This window comes from Vombatus ursinus, unplaced genomic scaffold, assembly GCF_900497805.2.
Source record: "Vombatus ursinus unplaced genomic scaffold, bare-nosed wombat genome assembly UNPS02014816.1, whole genome shotgun sequence".
NCBI lineage: Eukaryota > Metazoa > Chordata > Mammalia > Diprotodontia > Vombatidae > Vombatus > Vombatus ursinus.
The window spans coordinates 707,007-734,517 of NW_020954594.1; the positions used below are offsets into that span (position 1 = coordinate 707,007).

The 27,511-nt window shown below is 44.1% G+C and overlaps 1 protein-coding gene across 12 annotated transcripts in view; it reads right to left on the reverse strand.

Moving 5' to 3' along the window:
• LOC114023019 (protein Aster-B) overlaps nucleotides 1-27,511 on the reverse strand; it is a 327,519-nt gene that overhangs the window by 35,658 nt on the left and 264,350 nt on the right. For 9 of the 12 annotated variants that reach the window (XM_027835502.1, XM_027835504.1, XM_027835501.1 and 6 more), the window contains 2 exons: nucleotides 18,917-19,127; nucleotides 11,215-11,235 (listed from right to left, as the gene is read on the reverse strand). In XM_027835502.1, coding sequence (XP_027691303.1) covers nucleotides 11,215-11,235; nucleotides 18,917-19,127 — 232 coding nt within the window. Of the gene's footprint in view, nucleotides 1-1,012; nucleotides 2,010-11,214; nucleotides 11,236-18,916; nucleotides 19,128-27,511 lie in introns of those variants that run through there. The other 3 variants (XM_027835503.1, XM_027835508.1, XM_027835513.1) reach the window with 3 other exon arrangements.

Here is a 27,511-nt window from a genome sequence, read left to right on the forward strand (position 1 = left end):
GCTCACAATCTAATGCAGGTATGTCTAATTTGCTATCTTTAGGAAATAAAGTTCATACCTCTGCCCTGAGGGTATATGCTTTCAGTTACATTTCCAGTGGTGGCACTGGACTGTTTGGGGCCCCTGAACACTTTCCCACCCAGTTTCCTTTGTGTTCAACCACATCTGTCTGCACTGAGACTACGGAATTGTTATTTCTCTAAGAAAGCCTAAATGACCAAGATAAGGCTCAAACCTATAATCTAACTCGTTAACCTAGTGTTGCAACTACGTGAGTCTGCTGGCCCGATGTTATCTGTGAAGGTTTTCTATAGAAAAAATATCTTCAGGGATTTCAACTAATTTGAACAAGGAACACTGTTATCCAAACTGCTGCAGGCCTCAAAAACTTCATCTCTTTCCACCTACCCCTATACCCAGCTCTTCCCACTTCCAATGTATCACTGAGTAATGCCTCCACAGGTGTACAAGGGCAGAAGGCCCAGCTACATCTCCCAAACCACAGGCAAACTGAGTTATCTTCTTCTCTTCCTCTTTTCCCTTTCTAAGAATCCTGGGGATTCAGGAGTAGGGGAATAGGGAATTCAGATTCAGCGCCTGGGATCTTTATGTTTCAGAAGCAAAAGCCAAGGGGTAAAGACTAAAATTCAGCATTTCTAACCTGGGCACTCATTTTGCTAGCCTGTTGACATGGTTTATCGGCATGGACTGCTCCAGAAGCAGCAGCACAGTAGAGATTATTTCAGCTTTTTTTTCCCTACCCTCAAGCATTATACACCAGTGGGAATGACTTGTACACTGTCATTAATCTTCCCTCTTCTTATTCCTGGAGCTATTCCCTCCAAAAGTTAGCTACACCTCTACCCTATATGTTAAAAAGGCCAAAGAGTAGGGGAGCCTGGACCCTCTCTATCAATACTGTAAGCTCTTGGGAAAAGAACAAAATGAGAAATGCTAAGAATTTTGAAACTATTACAGAGGCAGACAGAAAATAATCAGTTTGTAAACTCACTGCTGGGATTTCTTCGGATTCACGGCAATGCCAGAGTTCGCAGTTTACAGATAAGCTGTGGAACCTCTGCAGGTAACCTGGCAAAGACTCACTTTCCTGAGCCAGCATTAGGCTCCAGAGGACCCCAGATTCTGTCAAAGAGTCCATTGCTCCCCTCCCATCCGGTAGCCTAACGTGTCCAGCTCCTTGGTGCTCCCTTTCCCCGCTGTCCACACAGTGAAGAATCAGTCTTGCCTGGACTGACAGCAGAAAAGTGATCTCAGGCTGGAAGGCAAAGGGTCAGTGACCGTCCTGTACTCTCCCTTCACACTCAGGCTCCTTTTCAACACAGTGTCTGTTCAGCCAAAGGGACGTGGTCAGAGTAGGTCACTGGATGAACCCACTGGTCAGCCTCCTGCTCTTGAGCTCCCTTCTTCCCATGTGATGCTGACAAAGTGGGTGACCTCCACTCCTGGGGATTCCCTGGTGAAAAGCTTCCTTCCGGTGAGTAGTGATTGTAACTCTCAGAGTCCAACCAAAGATCCAAAGCAGCAGGCTGGGGAGCCAAATAATGTGACACATGTACCAAGTTCACGGGGGCGCACTGGATGGCCCCCAGCCAGATGGCTAACTCAGGTGTAGTTTCCACAGAAAGAACCAGGAGTGGGTACAGCCATGCTATGGAGTTCAGAGCTCCAGCCCCTCCAGTGACTCACTGTTCATTGTAAGCCTTTATGACAGGGTGACTCAGAGCTCATCCAAAGCACCACGACGGATTCCCAAATCCTTAGTCCCTGCCTGTCACTTCCAAGGTACACAGAGGGCAAGGCAGTGAAGTCTAATCTCCTCACCCAGGCACCAGCAACAGGACAGTAGCCGGGACTCCCTTTTCTTACCCTGGGCAGCTGCTACTGGACATACCAAGAAGAATGGCCTCAGCCCCTCTCCTCTGTCCTCCCCACCCGTCCCTGTTCCTCTGGGGTTGAATGGCAAACGGTTTCTTTGTTAGAGTTGCCTGTGTAGGTCATGAGGGAGGGAGGGTAGAATGCACAGCCCCAAACACACACTTAAAGTTACAGGATCTGGGGGACGGTCCTGGCCAACGTCCTCCAATAACCCCTGGCCCAGCCCAGCCTCCCCTAGCAGATGTTTCCTGCGAAGGAAAGTTGTTGGCCAGAGCTTGAGGTGGAGGGAGGGGAGAAGGAGGCACGAGAGATGCTGTTCTGATGATGAAATCCGAAATCTGAGACTCAAAGAGCTGAGAGCTTCCTTTCTGTGTTTACTCTCCCACCAACCCCGTCCACCAGCTTCCCAGTAAAAGTAGAGCCCTGGGATGGTCAGGAATCTATCAAGGCTTATTTCAGGCCAGGGAGAATGGAGAGGTGGAGAACCTGGGGGAAGAAAGATCTCTACTTTCCAAAGAGTTTTAAAGAATTAGGGTTTTCAAGCTGGAGGGACCTTGGAACTCAACTAGTCCAGCCTCCTTGTTTTACAGACGAGGACACTGAGGCTCAGGGAGGAGGGGGGGTCATGTGACCCACCCAAAGTCACACGGCATTTTACTGGGAGGAGCAGGACGAGAACTCTGGTCACCCTACTCCTAGGGCAGTGTTTTTTCTTTGGCACATCACATCAATGGATTCCCTAGTTCTCCAGAGGCTTCCCTCTGGAGGCAACGTGATGCTGCAGAAAGACAGGTAGATGGAAGATAAAGTTTGAGTCCAGCTAAATGGAAATAGTTGAGGCCAGGAAAGCTCAGGCCTCTGGGACAAGGGGAGGAATGAGGTCAGAAAGCCTGGAAACCTACCACTGAATACAGGTGCCAAGCTGTTGCTTGTGGAGAGGATTCAAGCTTACTATGGGGATCCAGTGACTTACACTGAACCAAAGTTGGGCATTTCAGACAATCTGGGCATCATCCCTACTCTGTGCAGGCCTTGACCTTGACAGTACCGCTTGAGCCAAGAGGGGCTAGTAAGGAGCTTCAGGTGTGGTAGAGTCCACACTAGTCCAAGGAGTGGGTCAGAGGATGGCCAGTAACGGGAAGTGTCAGACATAGATAGTCTAGTATTTCCCTGTGCCCCTATGGGACATTAGAGAATGTGAAGATAGTTAGCAAATACTAAATCCTACACACACACACTCTGACCCCTATATAACTTATCTCTATCGCCAAATGTGCACACGTATGAATAGGTGTATGCACACAGAACCCCCTGATATTCACCCAATAAATTTACCTCCTAAACTGCAAAGTACTTAAAGACAGGAATCATATCTTGTACATACAAATCAGTGTATGGGGGGTAACAGTGAAAAGAACACTGGAGTCAGAGGACCTCGGTCCAAATTCTGCCTCTGCCTCTCACTATCTGGATGACCCTATTCAGGTTGCTTCCCCACTCTGGGCCTCAGCTGCCACATCTATAAAATGAGAGGGTTGGGCTAGATGGTGCATAAAAGTTCCTTTCTACTCTAAACTTACTGATTCTGATTCTGTATGTTTCTGGCTATACATGTGCTGCTTTGTACACACTAGGAGCTCAATAAACATCTGTTGAATAGATATAGAGTGGACAATTTCCCTACCACATTGATAAATATGACCTACACACACAAACAAATACACAGTCCTACCCTACCCCTAACAACCCATCTCAAGGTACTACATCTTCCCCCGTGCTGCTCTTATCCTAGACAACAGGGCAGGGTTTGCCAACAGCCCCTCACGGAGTCACTAAAATGCCAATGGCCTCTCTCTGTATGTCTCTTCCCTCATACCTCAGACCTCAAATCTATAGGAACCATGAGACTGAAAACAATTTCCTTATAGGAGGAGTCCTTAACCTTTTTTGTGTGATGGAACCCTTTGGTACTCTGATGGATCCTAGGGACCTCTTCTTAGAATAATGTTTTTAATTGCACCAAATAAAATATATAGGATTGCAAAGGAGACCCATGATTTTGAAATAGTCATTTTTTTTCCAAAGTTCACAGATACCAGGTTAAGAATCTTTGCCTTTTAATATCACTAAGGGATATGGCAAATGGCACTGTCTGTCCCATCTGTATTGGGGTGGGAGCAAGTTACACCCAAATAGATAACCTCCATATATGGTCCACCTTTGCCTCCCCTTCATTACTTACGAAGAGGTGCATTGTAAACAGGATCCCAAGGCCAGTGGAGGGGGAAGTAACCCCAGGGTAAATATTAACTCTATGATAAACATGGGGAACTGAAACTGAGTGGTACTTACCCTCTCTGCATTGACAAGAGGAAGGAGCAGAAGGGTTGGGAAAGAAGTAAATTTGGGTGGAAAATTTACTTCTGATGGGGTTAAACAGAAGCTTCCAATCAAATATGCCACGGGAAAACCTAGACGCTAAAGGAATGGCAGTATGAGGAGAAACAAGGCGGTGATGCAGGAAAAGAAATGCTGAAAAATAAGAGTAGACAAGGCAGGCAGGAAAGTTGGAGGAGAGGGACATACAGAATAGAGCAGGATTAGGGATGGGTGAGCTGATGAGGGAAGGAGGTAATAGACCTCCCTTTATCAAATCTCAAGACAGGCTACACGGTCCTTCTTAATATCTATCCCTCCTAGGATTTCTTGCCTGCTGCTATCCTGGTCCTTTTAAGTTATCCTCCTCTGACCCCATCTACTTGATTCAATCCCCCTGGTTCCCGCCCCCCTTAACTTTCTCCAAAACCATCCCCTCTTCCATTCAAATCACACTGTGTAGGCAGCTGCCTACTAACTCAAGTACTTTCAGGGAACTTGAGACTCAGAATAGCCAAAGTTTCCAGGTTTTCGATGGCACTGTTCTCTGGTACCAACTACATGCCAATCCAAGGCTCCAATGCCATCAGAACATGCAATAAAAATCACAATCAGGAAGAGAAGGCAAGCACACTGACTTATCCCTTTAGGAGAGGAAGGACGGTCCCAATGTTGCCTCCAGCCATATGTCCACCACAAAGAATCCATCTACATTCATGGAGTTTGAGTCCTTCTGTATTGCCCCCTGCAGAAGGGAGTGACTGCATGCCTATGTCCCCTGGTGGGTCTTGTGTAGTCCACTGGGACAGGGAAAATGGAAGATGCCTTTCCCTTAAATCCTTCCTCTTGATCATTTTGAATTCTCTTTCCTGTTTACTTTCCTCTTCTATCTTTTATCTGACATTGCTTCCTCTATCCCTTCTGGTCACTTTTCTACTGCCTTAAGATGAGGTCTCAATGGGTGACAGTCCTACATGTCTGTAAGGGAGCCTGGGGGAGGGGGGAGGTGCATGGTATGTGACATAAGCGCATACAGTTCTTCCACACAGAGCAACTGTGGCTGGTGCAGGCTTCATTCTGAGATGTTTAATTTACAGGAAAGAAAGCATCTATTCCCCTCAACTTCTCCATGCTTTCTTACCCAGTTTCGCATTTTCCCTCCCTTCCCCAAGTCCTACTACTTTCCTCCAAGTCTCTGGTTCTTTGGCATCAGGAAGAATGGTGCAATGCCCTGTCTTCCCCAGTAATATGCTTGAAATGCTTTTGCTCTGTTTACAACATATCTGAAGTACATTGTTCATTTCTGGGTGCCATGTTTCAGGAAGAATGCTGAATACCTAGGCCATGTTCAAAGAAGAGCAACCAGGATGGTGAAAGGCCTACAAACCATGTCATATGAGGATCAAATGATGGCGCTGGTGATTTTTTTAGCCTCAAAAACACACAGCTGGATGGGTGGAGGGGAGATATCATAGCCTATCTTCAAGTACCTAGAGTGCTACCACATGGAAAAGGGATTAAATTTGTTCTGCTAGGGCCCAGAGCCCTGAGTGGAAAACAGAGTGGAAAGGGTGATATCAGTTCCAAATAAAGACCGACTTCCTAACAATTAAAACCATTTCTAAGTAGGGTTGACAGCCTGAGGATGAAATTTATTCTCTCTCACTGACTGTCTTCAAGGAAACACTCGATTTTCCCTTGATAAGGGTGTGGCAGAGGAGATTCCTGCTCCAGTATCTGAAGACCTCTGAAATCCCTTCCAACTTCTGAGACTCTAAGACCAGGGGGGAGAGCTAGGAGAGAAGGGTGCTTTCCTAATACCCAGCCTAGGCTTGGCTTCCTACCATCGCTAAGGGGATTTGGAGGTGCCTTTCTTGGACATCATCATCCTGGGCAATGCCAACCTATTTGTCCTAACAGGTCTGGCTCCAGACAAGTCTTTCTTTGGCTCTGTATCTAGGGCAACCCAAGCCTTAGTCATTTGGGGAGATTCTGCCCTGAGTGCTGGCACCTTACCACCCAAGGTAACTGTACTAGAAATGGCATATTAGTATGGCTCCCCCACTTTGAGGAACGAGTTCTGGAAAAGGGAAGTTAGCTGACAGATCTAAGAAAGGAAAGGCAAGAGAAAAAGGAGAGGCAAAAGGAACCACTCTAGAAAAGACCGACATCATAGATGCAGCGTTTAAACGGAGAAGAGGAAGGGAGCAAGCATTTACGTACCTACCATGTGCCAGGCACTTTACAAATATTATCTCATTTGATCCTCATAACAATCCTGGGATGTAGGTGCTATTTTTATCCCCATTTTACCAATTGAGGAAATTGAGGCAGATAGAGATGAAGTGACTTGCCCAGGATCACATAGCTAGTAAGTAACTGAGGTTGGATTTGAACTCAGGACTTCCTAACTCCAGGCCCAGTACTCTATCCACTGTGCCACCTAGTTGCCCCTTGATTGGGAGGATCAAACAGGCTCAGAGGGGAATATCAAGAAAACCAGTTCAAAGCAGCAGGGCCAGGGCAAGGGTCTGCTAATGGAATCCCATGAAGACTCCTTTAAAAGGGCTGGCATGCCTTTCTGATGTTCTCTGATGTGGGCTCAGGCATCCATGAGAGCTTGCACATCAGCAGGTATCTGGGCACAGGCTAAAACCTGTGGGTGTGGTCCGATGCCAGTATGTAGGGAAGTATGCGCACAGAATGAGAGCACAGATTTATGTAGGCACATGGTTGGGATTATTCAGGCACTCAAGTTTGCTTGGAGAAGTATGGGTAGATCTCTGCCACATGGCTGAAGATACTGACTTCCCCAGGGTTGGGTCTAACCACAATGTAAGGTTAGCCTGGGAGAACGTGATTGTCTTATGGCACTGGCGGTGTTTAACTTCCACTATATATCCCCATTTGAGGCTAAGGCCAGAATAGGGTCCTCCAAAAAAGGCCAGGCTCAGAGGGGGAGAGGCAGCCCACCCAGCCCAATTCCCAGAACTGCTTTCAGCTGGCCCCTCGAGGGCACTAGGAACTACAATAAATACACAGAAGGCAGCCAGTGCTTACTCTCCGGATGTGCTGTCTCTCATGCTGAAAAACACATGGAGAAAAAACAGAAAGATGAGAGAGAAAGGATATCAAACATTGAGAACCATAGAGCCTGAGCAGCATGCAGCAGAACAGGGTTCTCTACCTGAGGGGCCCAGACCTGACTGGCTTTCCTTACCACCTTCCCATGAGATTCATCCAGCTCCTTGTCTCAACCTCCTACTTCTCTTCCTCAGGAACAGAGAAGCCTCTGTCCACATACTATTTCTCTCATCAACTATAATCATTTAGCTTTGTCCTCTCTCCCTTACCTGACCCACATCCTTCCTCGACGCTGTTACCAAGTACACAGCCCATCTCAACAGGACCAAGAGAAAAGCAGGGCTGAGCGCCTGCAGTAGATTAAAGGAGGATACCTCTACTGGAGGCCCTGAGCTAGAATGAAGTAGACAAGGAAACCTGAGCATTTTAGGTGTTGGGGGTAGGGGAGGCATAGGGGACATATGAGTATATGAGTGTGTATGTGTTTGGTGAGCTGGGCAGGAAGAAAGAGAAAGAGGAGAAAAGGCTGATGATGGTAAGCCTCAAATTCTGTCACGTCTGGGTCCCTGAAGGAACCTCCAATGGGAAATTACACAGGAAGGAATTTTGAGATATAAGCAACAATTTAAGGTACCTTTGATAAAAGCTCGCAGTGAGCTAATGATTTGTGGTGAGTAGAATTAATTCATTTGGCTTCCCAAAGTAGGCTACCACTGCAGGTAGAAGAAAGAAACATGTTTGGGAAGACTGATCTGTAAGGACTGAGCAGGAGATGCAGCTTTTCAGCGTTTCTAGTTGCAGAGAGAATCTATCTGGAACCTCAAATCAAACTGGGCTGTCCCCAGTTGGTATATCTAACATGTCTGCTCATCATCAGAACTTCAGGGGTTACCTAGGACCCAAAATAGTAATGTCTGAGAAACAGTGTCCCCTGACATTTGGGTCCCTGGTTGTAGAATCCAGCCTCTCACATCTTTCTGGTCAGGGGACATGATCTATCTCTAGGACCCCCATCTCTGTATTATTTACTGATAGCAATTTTGGCCCATTCATGCTTGGAAACTGAGGTAAAAAGAACAAGGCAGGGAAGTGAAAGGGAAAGGGAGAAGAAGGAAAGAAAGCTAGAAAAGAAGAATTCAAGGGAAGGAGGGAAGGGGGAAGGGAGAAGGGAGAAAGGAGAAAAAGCAAGCAGGCCAGAAAAGAGGAAAAAGAAGAAAAAGGAGGGGAAAGAAAGGATAGGAGAAAAGTGGGAGGATAAAAGTAAGGAAAATATCTGAAAAGTCTATAAGGCAAAGAAAAGAGAGAGAATGAGGTCAGAGATCACAGGAATGAAAGAGGTGGGTCTGTCAAATTCTGATAAGAAAACTATTTTAATTATCCAGTTAGTTATTCATTGTTTCAGCTTTTTTTCCTCCTTTCCTTCTGGGAAGTATAGCACACAGCTCCCATGGATGCAGGGTAGGTGGGGGTCAGGTGTCAGAAAAATGTGTGGCACCCCAAAAAGAAGCTTGGATCAGTCAGACAAACTCCTTTCCTTTGGTATTTAGCTCCTAGGAAGGCAGGCTGCCCACCCAACCCCCATTTCCATCTCTAAACAAAAGGGTCTTTTTATTCCTCTTTGGTTAGTGACCTTGTCCTGAATAAGTGGACAAAGAAAGCAGAGTTCAGATCCCAGGGTCAGTGTATTGGCTTTACAAATGTGGATATGGGGGGTAAGTACAGGGGAGGGATACCCTTGAATGTAGCAGTTTACTGTCTCTCTCCTATCCCAACCCAAACTAAAGGAAGAAGAGGGACCCATCAGTCTCATTGCCTGACTACTAGGGATTCACGGTGATACAGAGGGCCATGAATCCCTAAGCTCGGTCCAGTATGGGATGGACACTTAATAGCACAGGAGAACAACCTTTAAGATCTCATGGGAATTGATGTGTGCTTGATGTTAGAACATCATTGGACATAAACATGGATATACAAAAGCCTGTATTGATTTTGGCCCAAGTCCCTGCAACTGTATCTAGGCCCTAGTTCTTTATTTCTCTCTCTCTCTCTCTCTCTCTCTCTCTCTCTCTCTCTTTCTCTCCCCTAACCAAGGGGTCACTACAACATCTCTTACTTCCCTCAGCAAAGGGGAATCTCTGCTCTAATATTCATTATTACCCTCTTTCCTTTCCTCCCTCCCCCCACATAAACAGTATCTCTTCAGGGTGGTCAAAGAACTGCAAAGACTGAGGGGAAAGGAGATGGGAGATGGTCCTTCCCCAGAAAGAGCTTCTGGCTCCAGGTTTCTGGGAAGAGAGACAAGGTGATACAGAGAGGGCTGAGGAGATGATAAATGTGAGGTTAGGGATTAAGAAGCGTAACAAGGTACAAAATGAGGTCAAGCCAGTCACTTCGACTCCTGTCTCCTAATGTAAATCCCCACTGAGCCACCTCAAAGGACAAAGTACAGCTAAGCAGGAAGCACTCCAGAAGTTGGCTTAAAATCTTGAGGGTCATTTCAGCATGACCAAGGTGATGACACCTCTCTCAGCACCATCTGTTCCCCAGATATCGATCAGGGAGTGAGGAGAAGTGTTCAAGTGTTTTTCTTCCCCAACCTATGCAGTTACAAATGAGTCCCTAGAAGGTGGAAACTCTTCTACTGGGCCATGGTTATCTCCTTTCTCCTCTACCCTGGTCCCTTCCATTCTCTCTGTGCCTCACCTACCCTTAAAATATTAATTTCTTTTTTTCCTCCCAGCAAAGGAAACAGAGCTGGCTTCTGAGTCATAAACAGTCCTGCTGAGGAAGACTGAGTTCAAGTCCTTTGACACATCCTGGTTATGTGACCCAGGAAAAGTCACAACCTCCCAGAGGCCCGGGTAACTCACTAAGAATATCGATTGCAGAGAATATGCAGACCTGTATTTGCAGAAGAAATTACTCACCAGGAGTTCCCAACATCATTGAAATCACAAATCTGGTCATTAAAACTTGTATTTAGTTATCTCCTTCTTCTCTTCCTTGTTGGTTCAAAAATCTTTCCCCTCTAGCTTCTTAGTTTCATTAATTTTCTTTTGCTGTACCTAAGAAGTTTGGCTTTGCTTTGTTCTTTCATTACCTGCTTTCCCTGACAGGTTAGTCTGAATTTTATGCTCTGAATTATGGGCTATAACACCTTTACTTATTTGTTCTTGATTTTCTCTGTGTGTCCTTCATGGAGTCAAAGCCTCTTAAGTATAGGTTTTGAGCTTACCCTTCTAACCAACTTTCATGTTATTGCCTTTGTAAACCCAGTCCCATTTTCCTTCTTAAATTCAGTACCTTATTCTTTGAAATTATCAATTTGTGAGGCAAATGTGCCACATGGTAGAAATTACCCTGTACCCCAAATCATGTGACCCAGCCCCAGCCCCTGCCCTTACCATGACCGCTTATCTTTCCGAAAACCTTCTCTGCCCCCAATCCCAGACCCCTACGGTGGCTCTCTGTTACATCGCACAAGGACTATGCCTTCACCCAGAAAACCATTTTGTCCACTAAATGACCCATTTCTCTAGCAATACCCAGTGAGTCCTAGACAAAGGACAAAGAGCTATCTTCTTGGGAATAGAGCAGAGCCAAACAGCTCAGTTTGACATCCCTAAATAACCCTATACCAAATATATCCTGGATTGGGGCACTGATATTTGTGTGGCAGTGCTTCTGAAGGACAGGATAGGTGAGGAGAGAAACCCCACTTCCCTGACTTCTGTGTTTGCAGTCCTAGGATGAAGGCCAAGCTGATCTCCAGACCATCTCAACCCCTTGCCTCCCTCAACCCCGCCCCCACCCACCTTACATGTACCCAGAGTGAAGAGAAACACGAGTACTTACGTTATACCAACTCTGGCTTTTCTGAAAGGACAAAATAAAAGAGAAGGTAAAATTAGTCTGGGTAGAGATGGCAAGATTGGCCAGAGCATCGATGGCTCAAGGCAGTGGGGATGGGGAGGTGGCAGGGCAGTTACATGAACAGCAGAGGAAGGTAGGGTAGGCAGGAGTGTGAAAGCAGTTTAATATCCATTCTACGGGCAAAGGGAGGTCCTCTTTTTTTTCAAGGTGAGGGAGTAAACGGCCCCTGAAAAGAGCCACATCCCACCCCAGAGCAATGCATGCTGGAATCCCCAGTGAAGCTGGGGTGGCAGCCGGACAACAGCCCCAGCAATAGCTAGAACACAGACAGACTTCCCCATCAGAAACCCCAGGGTCTTCTGATAGAGGACAGGGATGCTCTCTGTGGGCATCAGGGACCTTGCCCTAAAGCTGTCCAAGCCGGAGCAAAGTACAGAGAGAAACTCCACCCACCCTGTGCTCCAAGGCAGCCCTTCTCTAGGGTGGGTGGGATGGGAAGGCAGTACTGTGGGTGGGACTGCTGCATGCAGGCTCCCTCATTCAAATCTTGATCTGAGAGAAAGGATGAAAGCTCCAGACCTAAGTTATTTCCTAGGGAATTTATAAAACAAAACAAAGACTTGTCCTCTGCTGTCCTTTCTGCCAACCCTGGGCAAAGGGAGCTTGTCTACATGGAGTACTAAGGCTCGGCCACAAAGGAAGAGGAAGCTGGTCTCGGATACACAATTAAGAGCCCTCTGAGTGGACTAAAAATACCTTCTCTCAAGAGTCCTGGAGAAAGCCTTGATCTCTTCCCCTTTTCTTGTGTGTCTGCAACCTTACCCCCATTCCCAGGGAAGAAGCCTGGGTAAGAATGACTTCCTCCACATGAACTAGCTTTGCTGGAGGAATCAGGGTTTCAGAATCAGAGAATTTCCCTTGGTGAAAGATGGAAGAGGGAAGCCCCAGCTAGCTAGTTATCCCCCTAAGTCTTGGAATCTGAGAATGCTAGCTAGTCTCAGGAAGCCCATCTTCCATATAATATGCTTCTATGCTCATGTGTGCCTGTGTACAAAGAGGGGGAAGGGGGATGAGGGCTATGAGTGGGTATGTATAATGAAGGCTGCAGCTGCCACCCAGTGACCCTAAGATTTCTCACCTCTCTCACCCAATTCTAGCATTTAAAAAATCAGAAAAGTCAGGACTAGCTCCTTCTTCCCTGGTTAAGGGGGATTACAAGAAAGAGACTGGGACATAGTAAGCCAATACAACCTATCTCCTAGGTGTATTATTCCACATGGACAACATGGTATGCTGGAAGGAGCCCTGGCAGACCTGGCACAAGTCTTGATCTACCTCTCCCTGCTTCACTGCAACACCCCTCCTCTGCTAATCCACACTCATTGTGTGACCCTGGGCAAGTCCCTGATCTCTGTTAACATCGGTTTCCTCACCTATAAAATGGGCATGAGAATCCTTACATTACTTATATTTTTAATGATAGTGCTGATCTGCTATAAAATACTATAGGGAGAGGAAGTGGACAGGTAGTTTCATTGAGAAAGGGAACTCCCAGAAGAGGAACTCTATTTATCAATGGAGACTGGTTTCTTCTTTGCAATTTATAGTCTTAGAGAGTTACACAGAGTAATGAGAGGGATTTGCTTAGGGTCACACAGCCAGTATGTGTCAGAGGTGGAGACTTGAACTCAGGTCTTCCTGGATCTTAAATCAGTTCTCTCTATTACATGCTCCCTTTCTAAAGTACTACATAAATGTGACTGATTGACATATGGCACCATGTATGAAAAGTGCTTCGTGACCATCAAGTTAAATATAAATATAAACTTGTGTTAATATTATCCTATATGCTGCATCCTGCCTAAGGCCATACTATCAGGCACCTAGGCAGGCTGACCTCTCAACTCCCCAGACAAAGATTTTCATGAGTCTACCCAATGTCACTTGACTTCATACTTTCATCTCAATATTGTCTTCTCCCACCCTGGGGTTTTTAATTAACTGGGCAAAATCCAGCCAATCTTGAAAACTAATTTTCTCTTCTTGAAGGAAGTTGACACCATTTGGGACTATGGGATTAGAAACACTGTCCCTGCAGCATGGCCAAGGTTAATTCTCTCTTCCTCTCTCCTTCCCTCTCTGTCTCTGTTTCTCTCACTATCTTTCTGTCTCTGTCACTCTCTGTGTCACACACACACACACACATACACACACACACACACACACACACACACACACCCCTCCTACTTTCAACAGTATAGGGCTCTGATCCTGCCCAGTCTTTGCCAAGCTCCAGGAGGCCCAGGACCCTGCCATCCAGACTGATTCTCCTGTCTCCGTTTCCTACTTCATCCAATCTTGTCTTAGCATGGGTCCAGATTACAAGAGGTTGCAGACATTATCAGCTCTATCATCTGGTTACTGAGAGTGAAAAGGTAGATATCGTGCTGTTGCAAGTGAATGGGCTATTCTGCTTTAACCCACCCCAGATAATGCCTCTTTCCAAGTCCTCTTTTACCACAAGAGGTGAGGACCAGAAGGTAGAAGAGGACTAAGGGAAGTGGGACACCAGGGATGGATTCTACAAATGGCTGGGGGGGGGGGGGGGTCAGGGAATGGGATCTGAGACACTTTTAATATTAGGCTACAAGGGAGGGAGCATCAGTAGAACTCTTTTAATGGCAGACCTACAGGAGAAGGGTACAGGGAGCAGTATGGCAAGGAGGGAATACCCTCTCACCCTCTTCAGCAGAAGCGAGGGAACAGCTAAAGGAACCAAAGATGGATAGAAAAAGGATGAGAAGTTATCTTGGCATTGCCTGCTGCCCTGACAGCTGGAAATATCTATCAAATACTAGGGGAATGGGGTGGGCAGAGTGAGCAAAGAGAAGAGGAAGGAGAAGACTAAAGGATAACACCAGTAGCTGGACAGTCGGTGGGGGTTGAGAAAAAATGGCTCCTTACTTTGATCAGGTTAAGTCTGTCATACTGGAAAGAAAATCAGAAAAATTAGAACTGAAGGGGGGAAAGAGGAGAAACGTAAAACAAAGGAGAAGGGGGAGTCAGTGCCACAGGGGCCAAAGAAAAGAGTCACAGACTAGGCAAACATAGTAAGCACAGGCGGAGACAGGCCATGGTCAATGGGGTCAGGTCACTGAATTAGGGCTTGCAACATTTAAAGGGCAGCTCTGCTGAGAAGGTCCCAGCACTGACTAGAGACTAACCATCTCTATTGGGAAATGCAAGCTGGAATCAAGTTTTGTGGCTCCCTCTGGTGGCTGATAATCATTACTACAGAACTGGGGGTTGGAGCATCTCAGCGACCAGAGATGCTCTGGGAATGTACCCATTGATTCAGGAGGGAAACAACACACTCCAGTAGCTCCTAAGCAGAGCTACACCTAAGCCAGGGTCAGGTCCCAGTACAACTGCTCATGAAGCCAAAGTCCAGTGTTGCGTGGAAGAAGGAGAACTGTCTAGCTCATTTAGGGACTAGGGGAGTAGTAAGGCAAGTTTTAGAGTCACAGGGTCACAGACTCTCTGAGTCTGATTCTCATCTGTAATGACAGGGTTAGACTAGGTGATTTCTAAAGCACCATCGGGCTCTATGGATAGATAATGACAAGACTTCCTTGAGGGGTGCTAGATGGGGAGGTAAGGCCATGAGGAATAAAACGAGGGCCTGGATGTTTGCATCCTGCCTTGGACTCACTCTGGTCACCTCCAGATACTGTCTTATTAATTCTGGGTGACAGGAGATAGAAGAGAGGAAGTAGGGCATTCTCACTGAGGCTGTTCGCACCCCATTTCTACGGCCTCTTCCTTACCTTACGCTATTTGGGCAGAACACTCACATGGATTTTTCTTTTCATCCTGATGACGCTCTTCCCTCTTCCCTTGTACAGGATGTAAATTCTTCACTATCTAATCTCATACCATTGTATCCTGAAAATATCAGTCTCAGTTTTATATTGGGAAGCAATAGATCCACCCTAGGCCAGGCTCTCATTATCCATGGTCGCAGCTCACTAACTACAGTAGCCTCTTCACCAGGCTTTTTGCCTCCAGTCTCATTCTCTCCAATACATCTTCCTTATACTTTCCCACTGCCTATGACCTCAAGTCCAAAACCTTGACTAAGATTCTCTAGTCAGACCCTAACCTACCTTCCCAGCTGTATCTCATACAATCTCTTCACATGCTCTGCAGACCAACAAAACTAGGAAATACCCTGACTGTGCCCTGAAGTTTCTTACCTCTAGGCTTTTTCTCATGTAATTACCTACAAAAGGAATGTCCTTCCTTTACAATCTTCACCGGTTAAGTCCTTTATGGCCTGACTCAAATATTTTCTCTTCCTTTATCCCTTCTATGATTTTCCCTACTTATGTGGTCTCTGAACTTTCAGAGAACTTTATTTGGACCTTTTCATGAACTTATAATCATTTATTTTGTACCGTGAATGTGTATATGTCTTATCTCCCCTCCCAGACTAAAAGCTCTGTGAGGCTAGGAACTATATTGCTATCTTTGACTCTCCATCAATATAGTTAGTACAAAGTGAATACTTTTACTTTTAGATAGTTTACTGTCTGACTGAATTGGCTGATTCACTGGTTCCACATGGTTCCAGGTCCCACATCCCAGCCCCACCCCCCATCTGTTCTGTCTATTAAAGTTTTGCCTATTTTTTTTCAGGCCCAGCTCAGGTACCACCTAGACCCCACTATGTTTGTACCACTCATATGAGATTTATCATACAGTGACTTCATTGTAGTTTTTCGGTTATATGTTCTTTCTTCTTTACTAATGCAGAGGCTTTCTGACAGCAAGAAAATAACAGGGCCCAATATACACAATCAAGTTCTCAATAAATAAGCATCTTGGGATCATTATCAGCCATCATACACTGAGCCCTTCCTTGTAGAGGGACTTCTGCTAGGGCTGGAGGTCAAGGGGTTTTCTGAACAGAGTCCCAAGGAAACAGAAAAAAAATGACTTTGTTTTAAGCAAGTATCTACCATGGGGAGCTCCAAGTTCTCTGAAGCTGACCTTGCCTCACCGTGGGCAGGCTGCTAGGGGATATCATATTCCTTGAGCTTGGAAAGGCTGTTTGAGGTGACTTCAGCCAGCTCTCTAACTTCAGGCATGACTACATCATTAAAAATCGTAAAATGTGCCACTTTGCCTTAAATATCTTGGAGGAAAGAGATGCTGCCACTTCCATACAGTAGAAAGAGTATTGGATTTGTAGTTCATGCCCTGGTTCTGCCATTTAATTAATACTTTCGTGATCTTAGGCAAGTCACCTAATCTCTATGGGCCTCAGTTTTTTCACCTGTAATATGAAGGGTTTAGATAAAAGCCGAGGGAAACATTTAAATCTGAAAAACAAAGAGTTATATGGGGCTTCTGAAGTCCCTTACAGCTCTAAATCTCTGGAGCCTATGATCCAGGACCGGTATCTCATAATTTTCATGTCTAAGAGATGTCTCTAACTTAAATCTTCCCTGTTGTATCCTAAGCCTCGTTTTTTCAAATTTTCTTCCACTGAGGGGGAGAACAAGTACTCATCATCTTCTCCCAAATAACAGTGAAAGACTGTTAACAAATCAATCCTTGGCCTTCTCTTCTTTAGATTTAAAGAATCTCTTGAGATCTCTTCCTTGACCTATTTCCCAAGGTGAATGATCATGCCTCATACTCATCCCTGGACTTCCAAGCTCCCCACATCCTTCTGAAGTTATAAAGTCACTAGAGATCACTCCACACATCCACATAGGGTCTGACCAGAACTACTTTCAGCTCCCCAACCTCGGGGCACTGGCACCATGCCCTACCAGTGGGTGCATTCCATTTCCCGATCGAGATCCAAGAGCCCAAGACTACCCATATTCCATAGGACTGTGGGAGAGGGGGGATAAGGGATGTTGATAAGGGATGCTTAAGCTGAGCTGCTCTGAAAGACTTGGTAAGAGGGAGAGGGGAGGTTCAGGTGGGTCTCTTGAGGTCACTGATATGTAATAAACATGATGGGGGACCATTAGAACACTCCATGAATTCATAAATATTATCTTTCTCCCAACCCCTAGCCCCAGCCAAGCCACCATGGTATGGCAGCTTAAGACCCATAGGTGAGTCTAATAGGATTCCCTAAGGTAGGGATTCCATAGTTAGGGATGTGCCCTCCATTCCCTCAATAAACGAAGCTGCCACTGGTAGAATTCTGCACAATAGTCAGCACCAGATAAGGAGGGAATTGAGAGTAATGCAGAGTCAGTAGGAGGCTGTATCTTGGAAGCAGGGAGTGAATCAGTGGGTACAGTAATCCCAGGTGTGATGACTGGGCCTGTTCTCAGATCTCTGGTACAATACAAATGGCCCCTCAGTGACTTCAAGCCAACCTGACAGGACAAAAATGGAACCTGCCCCTCTGGGAAAAGGACCAAGCAAGATAGTTTCAGGGTTGGTTTGCTGAGCACTACAGATAGTTCTACTGCAGAGGGAAGAGAGAGAAAGACAGACAGAGAGATGGTGTCTTACTTTTGAGAGGCGCTTGTGAGACTAAGACCGAGCATGCAAGGGAAGGGGTGAGGGGATGGAGAGGAAGGGGAAGAAGAACAAGAAATCAAGAGACAAAGTCAGGTGGGAAGAGAGCTCCCCCACCCCTACTCCCAGAGATTCCCACCCCCTCCCAGTGCCTTAGGGTCCAGGGATGAAGGGTAGTGTGACCTGTGGGGACAGTCATCCCATCTCATGAACTCCTACTATTGGGCTTTCTTCCCTGACATGCAACTGGACAAAAAAATGTCTCTCCACCTCTTCCCCACCTCCCCAGGGCTCCATAATAATGGCGCTAGAGGAATGCAGATATAATTTACTATCCCTCAAATAGGTTTGGAGGAAATCTGTCTGGTCCCAATGACTGGTCACCACTCTCACAGTCTGGGGACCTAAGGAGCACCAATTCTCCTTTTCTCAGTCACTCATAAGCTAAACCACTGAGTTCCCCCTGCCCTGTTCTAACTGGGGCCTAGGACCCTGGGAACCCAGAGTCCCCAGGATGCAGGGTCTAGGTGCTAACACACTGTAATGGAGGAAAGGGAATGATATAGCATCCCGGAGTTGGGCCCATTCCCTGTGGAACCTCTTTCTGTGAGACTGAACACTGAGCTGACTGGTAACAAGGGGATGGCAGGTCCAAGAGAGAAAGGAGAATAAAGAAAACACATAAAGAAGGGCCTTCCTGACTCTCTCTGGCAACTGGGGCCCCTGGACAAGAGGCTTCCCTCTAGTTCACATCCTGAAATGAGACCTGAGTGAGGGAGGGGGAGAAGAAACTCTTCTAATTCCTAATGATTCCTGGGCCACCTCCCCAACCCTCTAGAGTCTTCCATGCATCTCCCTGCTGTGGGGAGGAAAGGGGCTCCAAGTCTAGCTCCTAGTTAGGCTGATTCCCACTTAAATTGAGTTTGTGGGCACTATTTATTCATTCCTGGTATGTTTAGTCCTACATGTGTTTACCTGCGACCTTCCCTCCCTCCCATCCTCCCACCCCATCGATTAGGGTCTCAGGGAGCTGGGGCCACCCCAACAGGCGCAGACCAGAGGACACTCCCCACCCCCTTCCCCATCTCACCCTCTCCCCTTCAGCTGGCTGGGGGCATGGGTACCTCCATCTCACCTTGGAATTCTTGCTGCCACTCCTGCCAGATTGGGAAGAACAGCTGCGCTGGACCCCTTGCTCTGGTGTAGATGGGGACTTGTCGGAGGAGTGGTCCGAGCCCTTCTCCACCATGGTGTCTCCGTCCGGACTCTGTGGGGTGGGTGAGCGGGACCGCTTGCGGAGGATGGGGGAGCAGGCAGGCGTGCTGCGGTTGGAGTTACTGGCAGTGCTGCAGGGGCAGAGGAGAGAGGGAGGAAGGGGGAGACAAAGCAGAGTGAGGTTAGTGAGGAGTAGCCCAAGAGACGCTGAGGTGAGACAGCCCAGCCAACCGGTAAGAGCTGGGGCCAGGGGCGACTGGGACAAAGCACCCCAGCTCAAGCAGGGGCAGTAGTACCGCCATCAGACAGCAGAGGACAGTAGTGTGCTGTCAGGAGCAAAGAGAGCAAAAGGAAGAAGGAAGTAGATGAATCATCAAGTTCCCACTTTGTGGCAGTGTTATCATCATCCTGATCAGCATCAGTACCACTGCATTTAGACAGGGCTTTATACTCCTCAAAGGTTAAGTATTGTCCAAGGTCCCAGAATTCCTTAGGGACAGAGCCAGAATTAAACCTCAGCTCTCCTGATCTTTAACTACCTATATCTTGTGGCCCCCACTGCTCAGTGTACAAATAGTCGCAGCAAAAACTTTCCCCAGACATTGCTATCTCCAATTATCTGAACATTCACAGGTGCTACTTTCACTTTCCACCTGGAAAAAATCCACTTTATATAAACGTTCATTAATTGATTTTGAGTTCTCCCTCTCCCTCCTCTCCTTTTTTCTGGAGTAGAAAAACAGATAGCAAAGATAGGAAAGATATAAAATAAGGAAGCAGGGGGTGCTTTGTTCAGTTGTGAACTTTTAAAGTGCTTCTAGAGGAAAAAGAAAGTATAAAGAAGTACTTTTAATAGTAAAAGGAGGAATAGTAGGAGAGAAAAGAGGAGTAGAGAGGGAGGAAACTAAGAAAAATTAGGTAAGGAAAAAGGGATACAGTCCAATTCAGCAAATATTATGTACCAACTGTGTGAAGCTGGGTGGTAGGTACAGTGAACAGAGTGCCAAGTCTAGAGTCAGGAAGACTTTCTGAGTTCAAATCTGGCCTCAGTCACTTATGAGTCATTTAACCCTGTTTGCCTCAGTTTCCTCATCTGTAAAATGAACTGGAGAAGGAAACGGCAAACCACTCTAGTATCTTTGGCAAGAAAAACCCAAATGGGGTTACAGAGTCGAAAACAACTGAACAACAATTCTGTGCTTAAGTAAGCACCATGCTACATACTTAGGATTTTCAGTCTTCATAAAGCTTCTTATCCAGTACGGTGATAAGACAGCTCGAGGAGGCGTGTCACTACATTAAATGCACTGAAGAACGAAACTGAAGACTCATATTTGCATTGGGAAATGCTCTTGGAGACTTCCATCCCTGCCTTCCCCTTAGGGAACACTGAGCAGGGGAAAAGAACATTGAGATTTGCATAAAACAAAACAAAACACATCAAAACAAGCTATAACCTAGGTTTTTCCATTCAGTTCATTTGCAAATGGAAATCCTCTTTCCTCAGTAAAAAAAAATCACACCTGAGGGTGGTGATTTCTTAACCCCTCCAAAGCCTTAGCAGGGAGAAGGGGAAGGATCCTGGCCAAGAGACTGAAGACAGAAGTTGGGGAAACGCTAAGAGAACAAAATCCAGAGGCAGAGAAGTAGAGAACTGAGTTGAATAGCTGGAGAAGGATGAGGAAGAAGCAAAGAGAGTAAAAGTAAGAAAGAAGAAAGGGGAGAAGGAGGATGGCAAAAGAGGATATGATAACATAGTATAACATAGAAGCGTCTTAGCTTTGGATTCAGTATACCTGGGTTCAAATCCCAAGTCTGCCATTTATTGTGTGACTTTGGGAAAAGTACTTAACCTCTCTGGGCCTCAGTTTTCTCAACTGTAAAATGAAGGACAGACTAGATGAGAGGTTCTTAATCCTTTTTGTGTGTCACAGAGCCCTTTTGGAAGTCTGATTAAGCTTACGGACCACTTCTCAGATTAATATTTTAAAACCTTTTATAACTGAAGAAAATGATAAATTTCAAGTAAGGTTAGTAAAAATAACGATGTAATTTTTTTCCACATCCAAATTTATAGACTGGAAAATTATCCATAGATCTCCAAGGTGTTAAGAATCTCTATACAAGATGAAGTCTAGACCCTAAATGTAGGAAAATCCCTGGACGTGAAACCCCAATGGGTAGCTCATCTCATGTGAGTTGACTTCCTCTTAGACTCACTCTTATTACTGGCCAATTATAGCATAACCTTTGGACAACACACAGAAATCTGGGGTCATTCCCCAAGTGCCAGAGAGATCAAGGTTTAAACCCTGCTTAGGTTAATTCAATATAAACGTTCTTCCTTCATAGCTGGCATCCTGATAAATTCTCTCTCATGTTCATGTCCTCGCTCACAAAGGAGATTAATTTAAGAAACAGTCTTAGTGGCCTAGCCCAGACCTATCACCACTGTTAGAAAAATAGCTCCAAATGCAGGTCCTGGCTGCAGGTCAGTACAAGAGAGACTGTACATTTGGCACCTTCCAGCAAGGAGAATAATGGAAAGAAAAGAGCAGGGCGTCTGTTACAATAGTCTCCCCATGGTCATTTAATCATTTTCCTATCCTGGATCCCAGAGTCAGAATAATAGTACTAGAGAGGCAAATTCTCCTAAGGTGTGGGAAGTAATCAATCAGTCAATCAATATGCATTTATTAAGTGCCTACCATGGACCAGGTATTGTGTGATACAAAGATGACAAAAATTAATCACATGTGGCCCACAACATTCCCAGTAAAGCCAGAACCATAATAAAATGAGAGATATTTAACAAAATAAATAAAAATATAATAAAACATATTGAACATAACTTTTTAAAATTAAATCAATATATGCCACCCTCAGGGATCCTTATGTATAGATTAGTGGCCCCCATTTCTATTTGAATTTGACTCCACTGGTCAAAGGGGTCATTCTGGATCAGCTAGACAGCATTTGGTTTTCCAATCTGTTTGTCAGCATCAATTTTCAAAGGATGGGAATTATTTTTCAGATCAATCATTCAATCAATCAACAAACATTTATTAAAGACCTACTACAAGTAAGGCACTATGTCAGGCACTGGGGACTCCAACCTTTTACATTCCACAAAAGGAGACAACATATACACACATAAGCACATACCAAACAAACAGAGGGTATTTTAGTAAGGGAAAAGCACTAGCATCTGGGGGAGAGGAAGGATCAAAAAAGGCCTCATGTAGGAGATTGCATCTGACCTGAGCTTTGAAGGAAATTAGAGATTCCGAAGGATGTGGGTGAGGAGAGAGTACATTCTAGGAATAGAGAATAACCTGCGATTAGGTCCAGAGACAGGAGATGGAGTGTGTCGTGTATTAATAACAACAGAAGGCCAGTTCAGCGGCATCAAAAAATGTGTGAAGGGGAGTGATGTATGAGTCTGGAAAAGTAGGTTGGAACCAAGTTGTGAGGGCCTTTAAAAGTCAGAGGAGTTTGTATTTGACCCTAGAGTTAATAGGAAGTTAATATTAAATTAGTTAATAGGAATTAATTAATTCCTAATTAAATTAGAGTTAATAGGAAGCCATGAACGTTTATTGATCAGAGGGATGACCTGTGTTTAGGAATATCACTTCAGCAGCTATGTGGTGGGCAGACTGGAGGAGGGGAGAGACCTGAGTCAAGGAGACCGAGTAGGAGGCTATTACAACAGTCCAGGTGAGAGGTGATGAGGACCAGGACTAAGGCGGTGGCTGTGTAACTGGAAAGAAAGGAACAGATGCTGGAGATGTTTGTGAGGCAAAATCAACAAAATCAACATGGCAACTAATTGGCTATGTGGGGTGGGGACTAGAAGAACGCCTCCAAGCTTGTGAAATGGGGTCACTGGAAGAATGGCAGTGCCTTCAACAAAAATAAGGATGTCTGGAAGACAGGTAGATCTGGGAGGAAAATGAGCTCCACACTGGCCATGTTTGAGAAGCCTACAGGGCACCCAATTTGCAATGTCCAATAGGCAGCTGGTGATGCAGGCCTTGAGAGCAGGAGAGACAAGGACTGGATATAGATCTGAGAGTCATTTGTACAGAGATGGTAATTGAATCCATGGGAGTTGATGAGGTTAATGAGAGCTATGTGGAGAGAAGACACAGGACATAATCTTGGGGTACACTCACTCACAGCTAGGGTGTGAGATAAGAATGATTATGCTACACAGGAGACTAAGGAATGAGGAGAATCAAGACAAAACGGTGTCATGAAAAGCCCAGAGATGAGAGTACCCAGGAGGTCAAGAATATTAAATGCTACAGACAGGTCAAGAAGGATGAAGCCTGAGAAAAGGCATATCCTTTTGGGAAAAACTCAAGGGATCCTTTTATTTGCTCAGTTGGTTCCCTCTCTAATCCAGATAGGTGGCACAGTGGATAGAGCACTGGGCTTAAAGACAGGAAATCCTGAGTTCAAATCCAGCCTCAGAACTTACTGGCTATGTGACCCTGGGCAAGTTACTTAACCTCTGTCTGCATGTTTCCTCAATTATAAAATAGGGACATAATAGTTCCTATCTCCCAGGATTCTTGTGAGGATCAAATGAGATATATTTGTAAAGCTCTTAGCATACAAGACTTCTTTCCTTCCTTTCTTCCCTATCTTCCCCTTTCCTTCCTTCCTTTATAACACTACCACATTAAATTACTTCCAGGATTTCACTACTGCAATTGCTCCCACCACTAATACTTCTGATGATGAGCCTTTGTGCACTTAGCTACCTTGGCAGGTCTTCATAAAAGAATTAGTCTCCCTGACTATATTTGGAGCATTTCCAGCTTAGGAACATCTGCCAACCCTGTGTTCAATTGACAAAGTCTTTGACATTCTAGGTTCACCTCCAAACCACAATTAGGCTTCAGAAAAGAGGACTTTCATGTAGAACCATCAAATTAACTTCCTAAAACAGTGACTGTATCATGCTGATGGGGGATGGGATCTAGAACCCTAGAAGAAAAGACCCTCAGTCCTTGAATTTGATCACTGGTGCCTCTGCCCCAGACATTACTTAATTAGTTTGCTGACACTCCTTAATCCCACCTAGACCTTTTCTGTTACCTCTAGGACCACCCCAGGCTACTTATCACTCCTTGATCCCATCCAGATTTTCTCAAAGTCTTTTTCTATATAAAAGTATCAATCTTACCCTAATTAAATTGAGCAGATTCATTAGGAATCTCACTCACCCAATAAATAAAATCTCACCACTCTTGACTGAAAGAAGGCTTGAGTGGTCAAATTCTTTCAAGGCAGACCTACCCTGTACCCTTGCATTTCGGGGGCCCCAGCACCACGAACCACAATAATGCCACTTCTCTGCTCAAGAACCAACAACAGCTCCTATTTTCTACTAACTCAAATCTAGAACCTTCTGGATTTCAGAGTCTCCTACAGCCTAGACCCACACTACTTATGGAAATTTTTTATATATCTCCAACACATACTCTCTGCTCCAAACAGTAGTCTATTCACTGAACTGAGGACATGTCATGTTTGTTCCTACCACTTTGCTTTTGTTTATACCAAATGCCACTGCTTAGAATGCCCTTCCCTTCTACTCATCTTTCAAAGTCTAGTTACAGTTCCACTTCCTCCATGATGCCTACGATGATCTCTTCCTTTGCCCAACTACGGTTGTACTTACACACAATTTAACCCATTAATTATTCTCTTAATTATTTCATGTGTATGAATCCTTGAAGGTGGGGACCATGGATAGGACTAGTCCAAACACTTCCTTTTCCAGGTGAGGCCCAGAGGTGAAGGAGACCAAGCCAGTTAATGGCAGAGCTAAGACTGAGAGTCTTAAGACTGTGTCTTATCATCCTATCATCCCTCCAGTAAGGTTGATACTGACGCTTACCAGACCTTATCTCTGTCCTTCAATAGATCAATCAATCAAACACTCAATCAAGAAGTATTTATTAAATATCTACTACATGCCAAACACTGGGAATAAAACCTTCACTCCCCTCCTGGCTCTGCTTCTGACTTTCTGGATTACATTACCATGCCCATGAGAGATATCCTATACCCCCTTTTCAGTTCCCTGTTTCTGTTTTCTTCCTCCATTACAATGTAAGTACCTTGAGGGCATGGCCTGTTTTTTTTTTTCCTCCTGTATTTGTATTCCCAGTTTAGCATAATACCAGACATAAAGTAAATGCATAATAAGTAGTTGTGCCTTGTTGATTTGAAAAAAGAGACAGAAAGTAAACAGTCTCTAGCCTTAAGGAGACTATAGTCTATTAAAGGAATTAACATATATGTAATTTATGTATATGTATGCATATATAACATATACTTACATAGAAAATCTAACAAAATATATAACATGCAATATATAAGACAAAATATAAAAAAACCAAAATATTAGAAGGGTTCTTAGAACAGCCCTTTACAACTACTTAACAAAGAGTTCTAATCAATCAATCAATAAGCATTTATTAAGCACTTTCTTCTGGGCCAAGTACCCTATGAAGCACTAGAAATATAAATACTTAGAAAGAAAAAAACCCATGTTCCCAAAATATGGATTTTCTACAGGAGAAACATCAAGCACACATATAAATATAAACAGAACTAATATAGAGAGTAGTTAAGGGAAGGAGAAAGGGATTATGAGTGGCCATCTCACTGAACCTCCTTCGTCCAAGGAAGGCCATTTCTTAACAAGGAGCTATTTCCTATTTATTTCTTCATTTTATTTTTATTTATATCATTAAATATTTCCCAATTACATATAAAAACTTTTTTAACAAAGATTTTTAAAAAATTTTTAAGTTCTAAGTTCTCTCCCTTCCTCCCACTCCTTTCCCCTCCTTGAGAAAGCAAGCAATTTGATATCTATTATACATGTGAATTCATGCAAAACATATTTCCATATTATCCATGTTGCAAAAGAAAACACAGACAAAAATAAAAGAATAAAAAAACAAAGTTTTAAAGCATGCTTCAATCTGAATTCAGAGTACATCAATCCTCTATGTGGAGGTGAATAACATATTTCATCATGGATCCACTGGAATTGTCTTGGGTTACTGTCATAATCAGAGCAAGCTAAGTCTTTACTAGTTTGTCATCCTTACAATATTGTTACTGTGTACAATGTTCTCCTGGTTCTGCTCACTTCACTTTACACCAGTTCTTATAAATCTACCCAGGTTATTCTGAAACTATCTTGCTTGTCACAATAGTATTCCATCATAATCATGTACCACAACTTGTTCAGTCATTCCCCAATTGATAGACATCCCCTCCATTTCCTATCATTTTTATACAAATAGATCCTTTTCTGTTTTCTTTGATCTCTTTGGGATACAGTTTTTATAGCCCTTTGGGCATAGTTCCAAATTGTTTTCCAGAATGGTTGGACAAGTCCACAACTCTATCAACAATGCACTAATGTCCCAATTTTTCCACATCCCTTCAAGCATTTGTCACTTTCCTTTTCTGTCACATTAGCCAATCTGATAAATGTGAGGTAGTATCTCAGAGCTGTTTTAATGTGCATTTCTCTAATCAGTAGTGATTGCATTTTTTTTAACATGACTATTGATAGCTTTTATTTCTTCATCTGAAAACTGCCTGTTCATGTCTTTTGACCATTTATCAACTGGGGAATAGCTTTTATTTTTTATAAATATGGCTCAGTTCTCTATATATTTGAGAAATGAGGCCATTATCAGAGATACTTGCTATAATTTTTTTCCTGTTTTCTTCCTAATTCTGCCTGCATTAATTTTGTCTGTGCAAAAGTTTAATTTCATGTAATTAAAATTATCTGTTTTTCTTCCCTTAATCCTCTCCATCTCTTGTTTGTTGTAAACTCTTTACTTATTTATAGATCTGACAGGCACATTTATGCACATTTTTCCATACACTAATGAGATCATCTTTTACATCTAAATCATTTATCTATTTTGACATATCTTGGTATACGGTGTGAAATGTTGATCTGTGCCTAGTTTTTGCCCAACTACTTTCCAATTTTCCCAGCAATTTTTGTCAAATGGTTAATTTGTACTCCCAAAAGTTTGGATCTTTGGGTTTGTCAAATACTAGATTCCTAAAAGTAATTTACTACCGTGTATTGTATATCTAATCTATTCCGTTGATCCACCACTCTATTTCTTAATCAGTACAAAACTGTTTTGATGATTAACAATTTGTAATGTAGCTTGAAATCTGGAAGTGCCAGCCTGCTTCCTTAACAACTCTTTTTTGTCATTGATTCCCTTGATATTCTTGACCTTTTGTTCTTCCACATAAATTCTGTTAGTATTTATTTTTCTAGCTCTATAAAATAATTCTTTGGTAATTTGGTATGGCACTGAATAAGTAAATTAATTTAGGTAGAACTGTCATTTTTAATATATTGGTTCAGCCTACCCATGAAGAATTAATATTTCTCCAGTTGTTTAGATCTGTCTTTATTTGTGTGAAAAGTATTTTGTAATTGTGT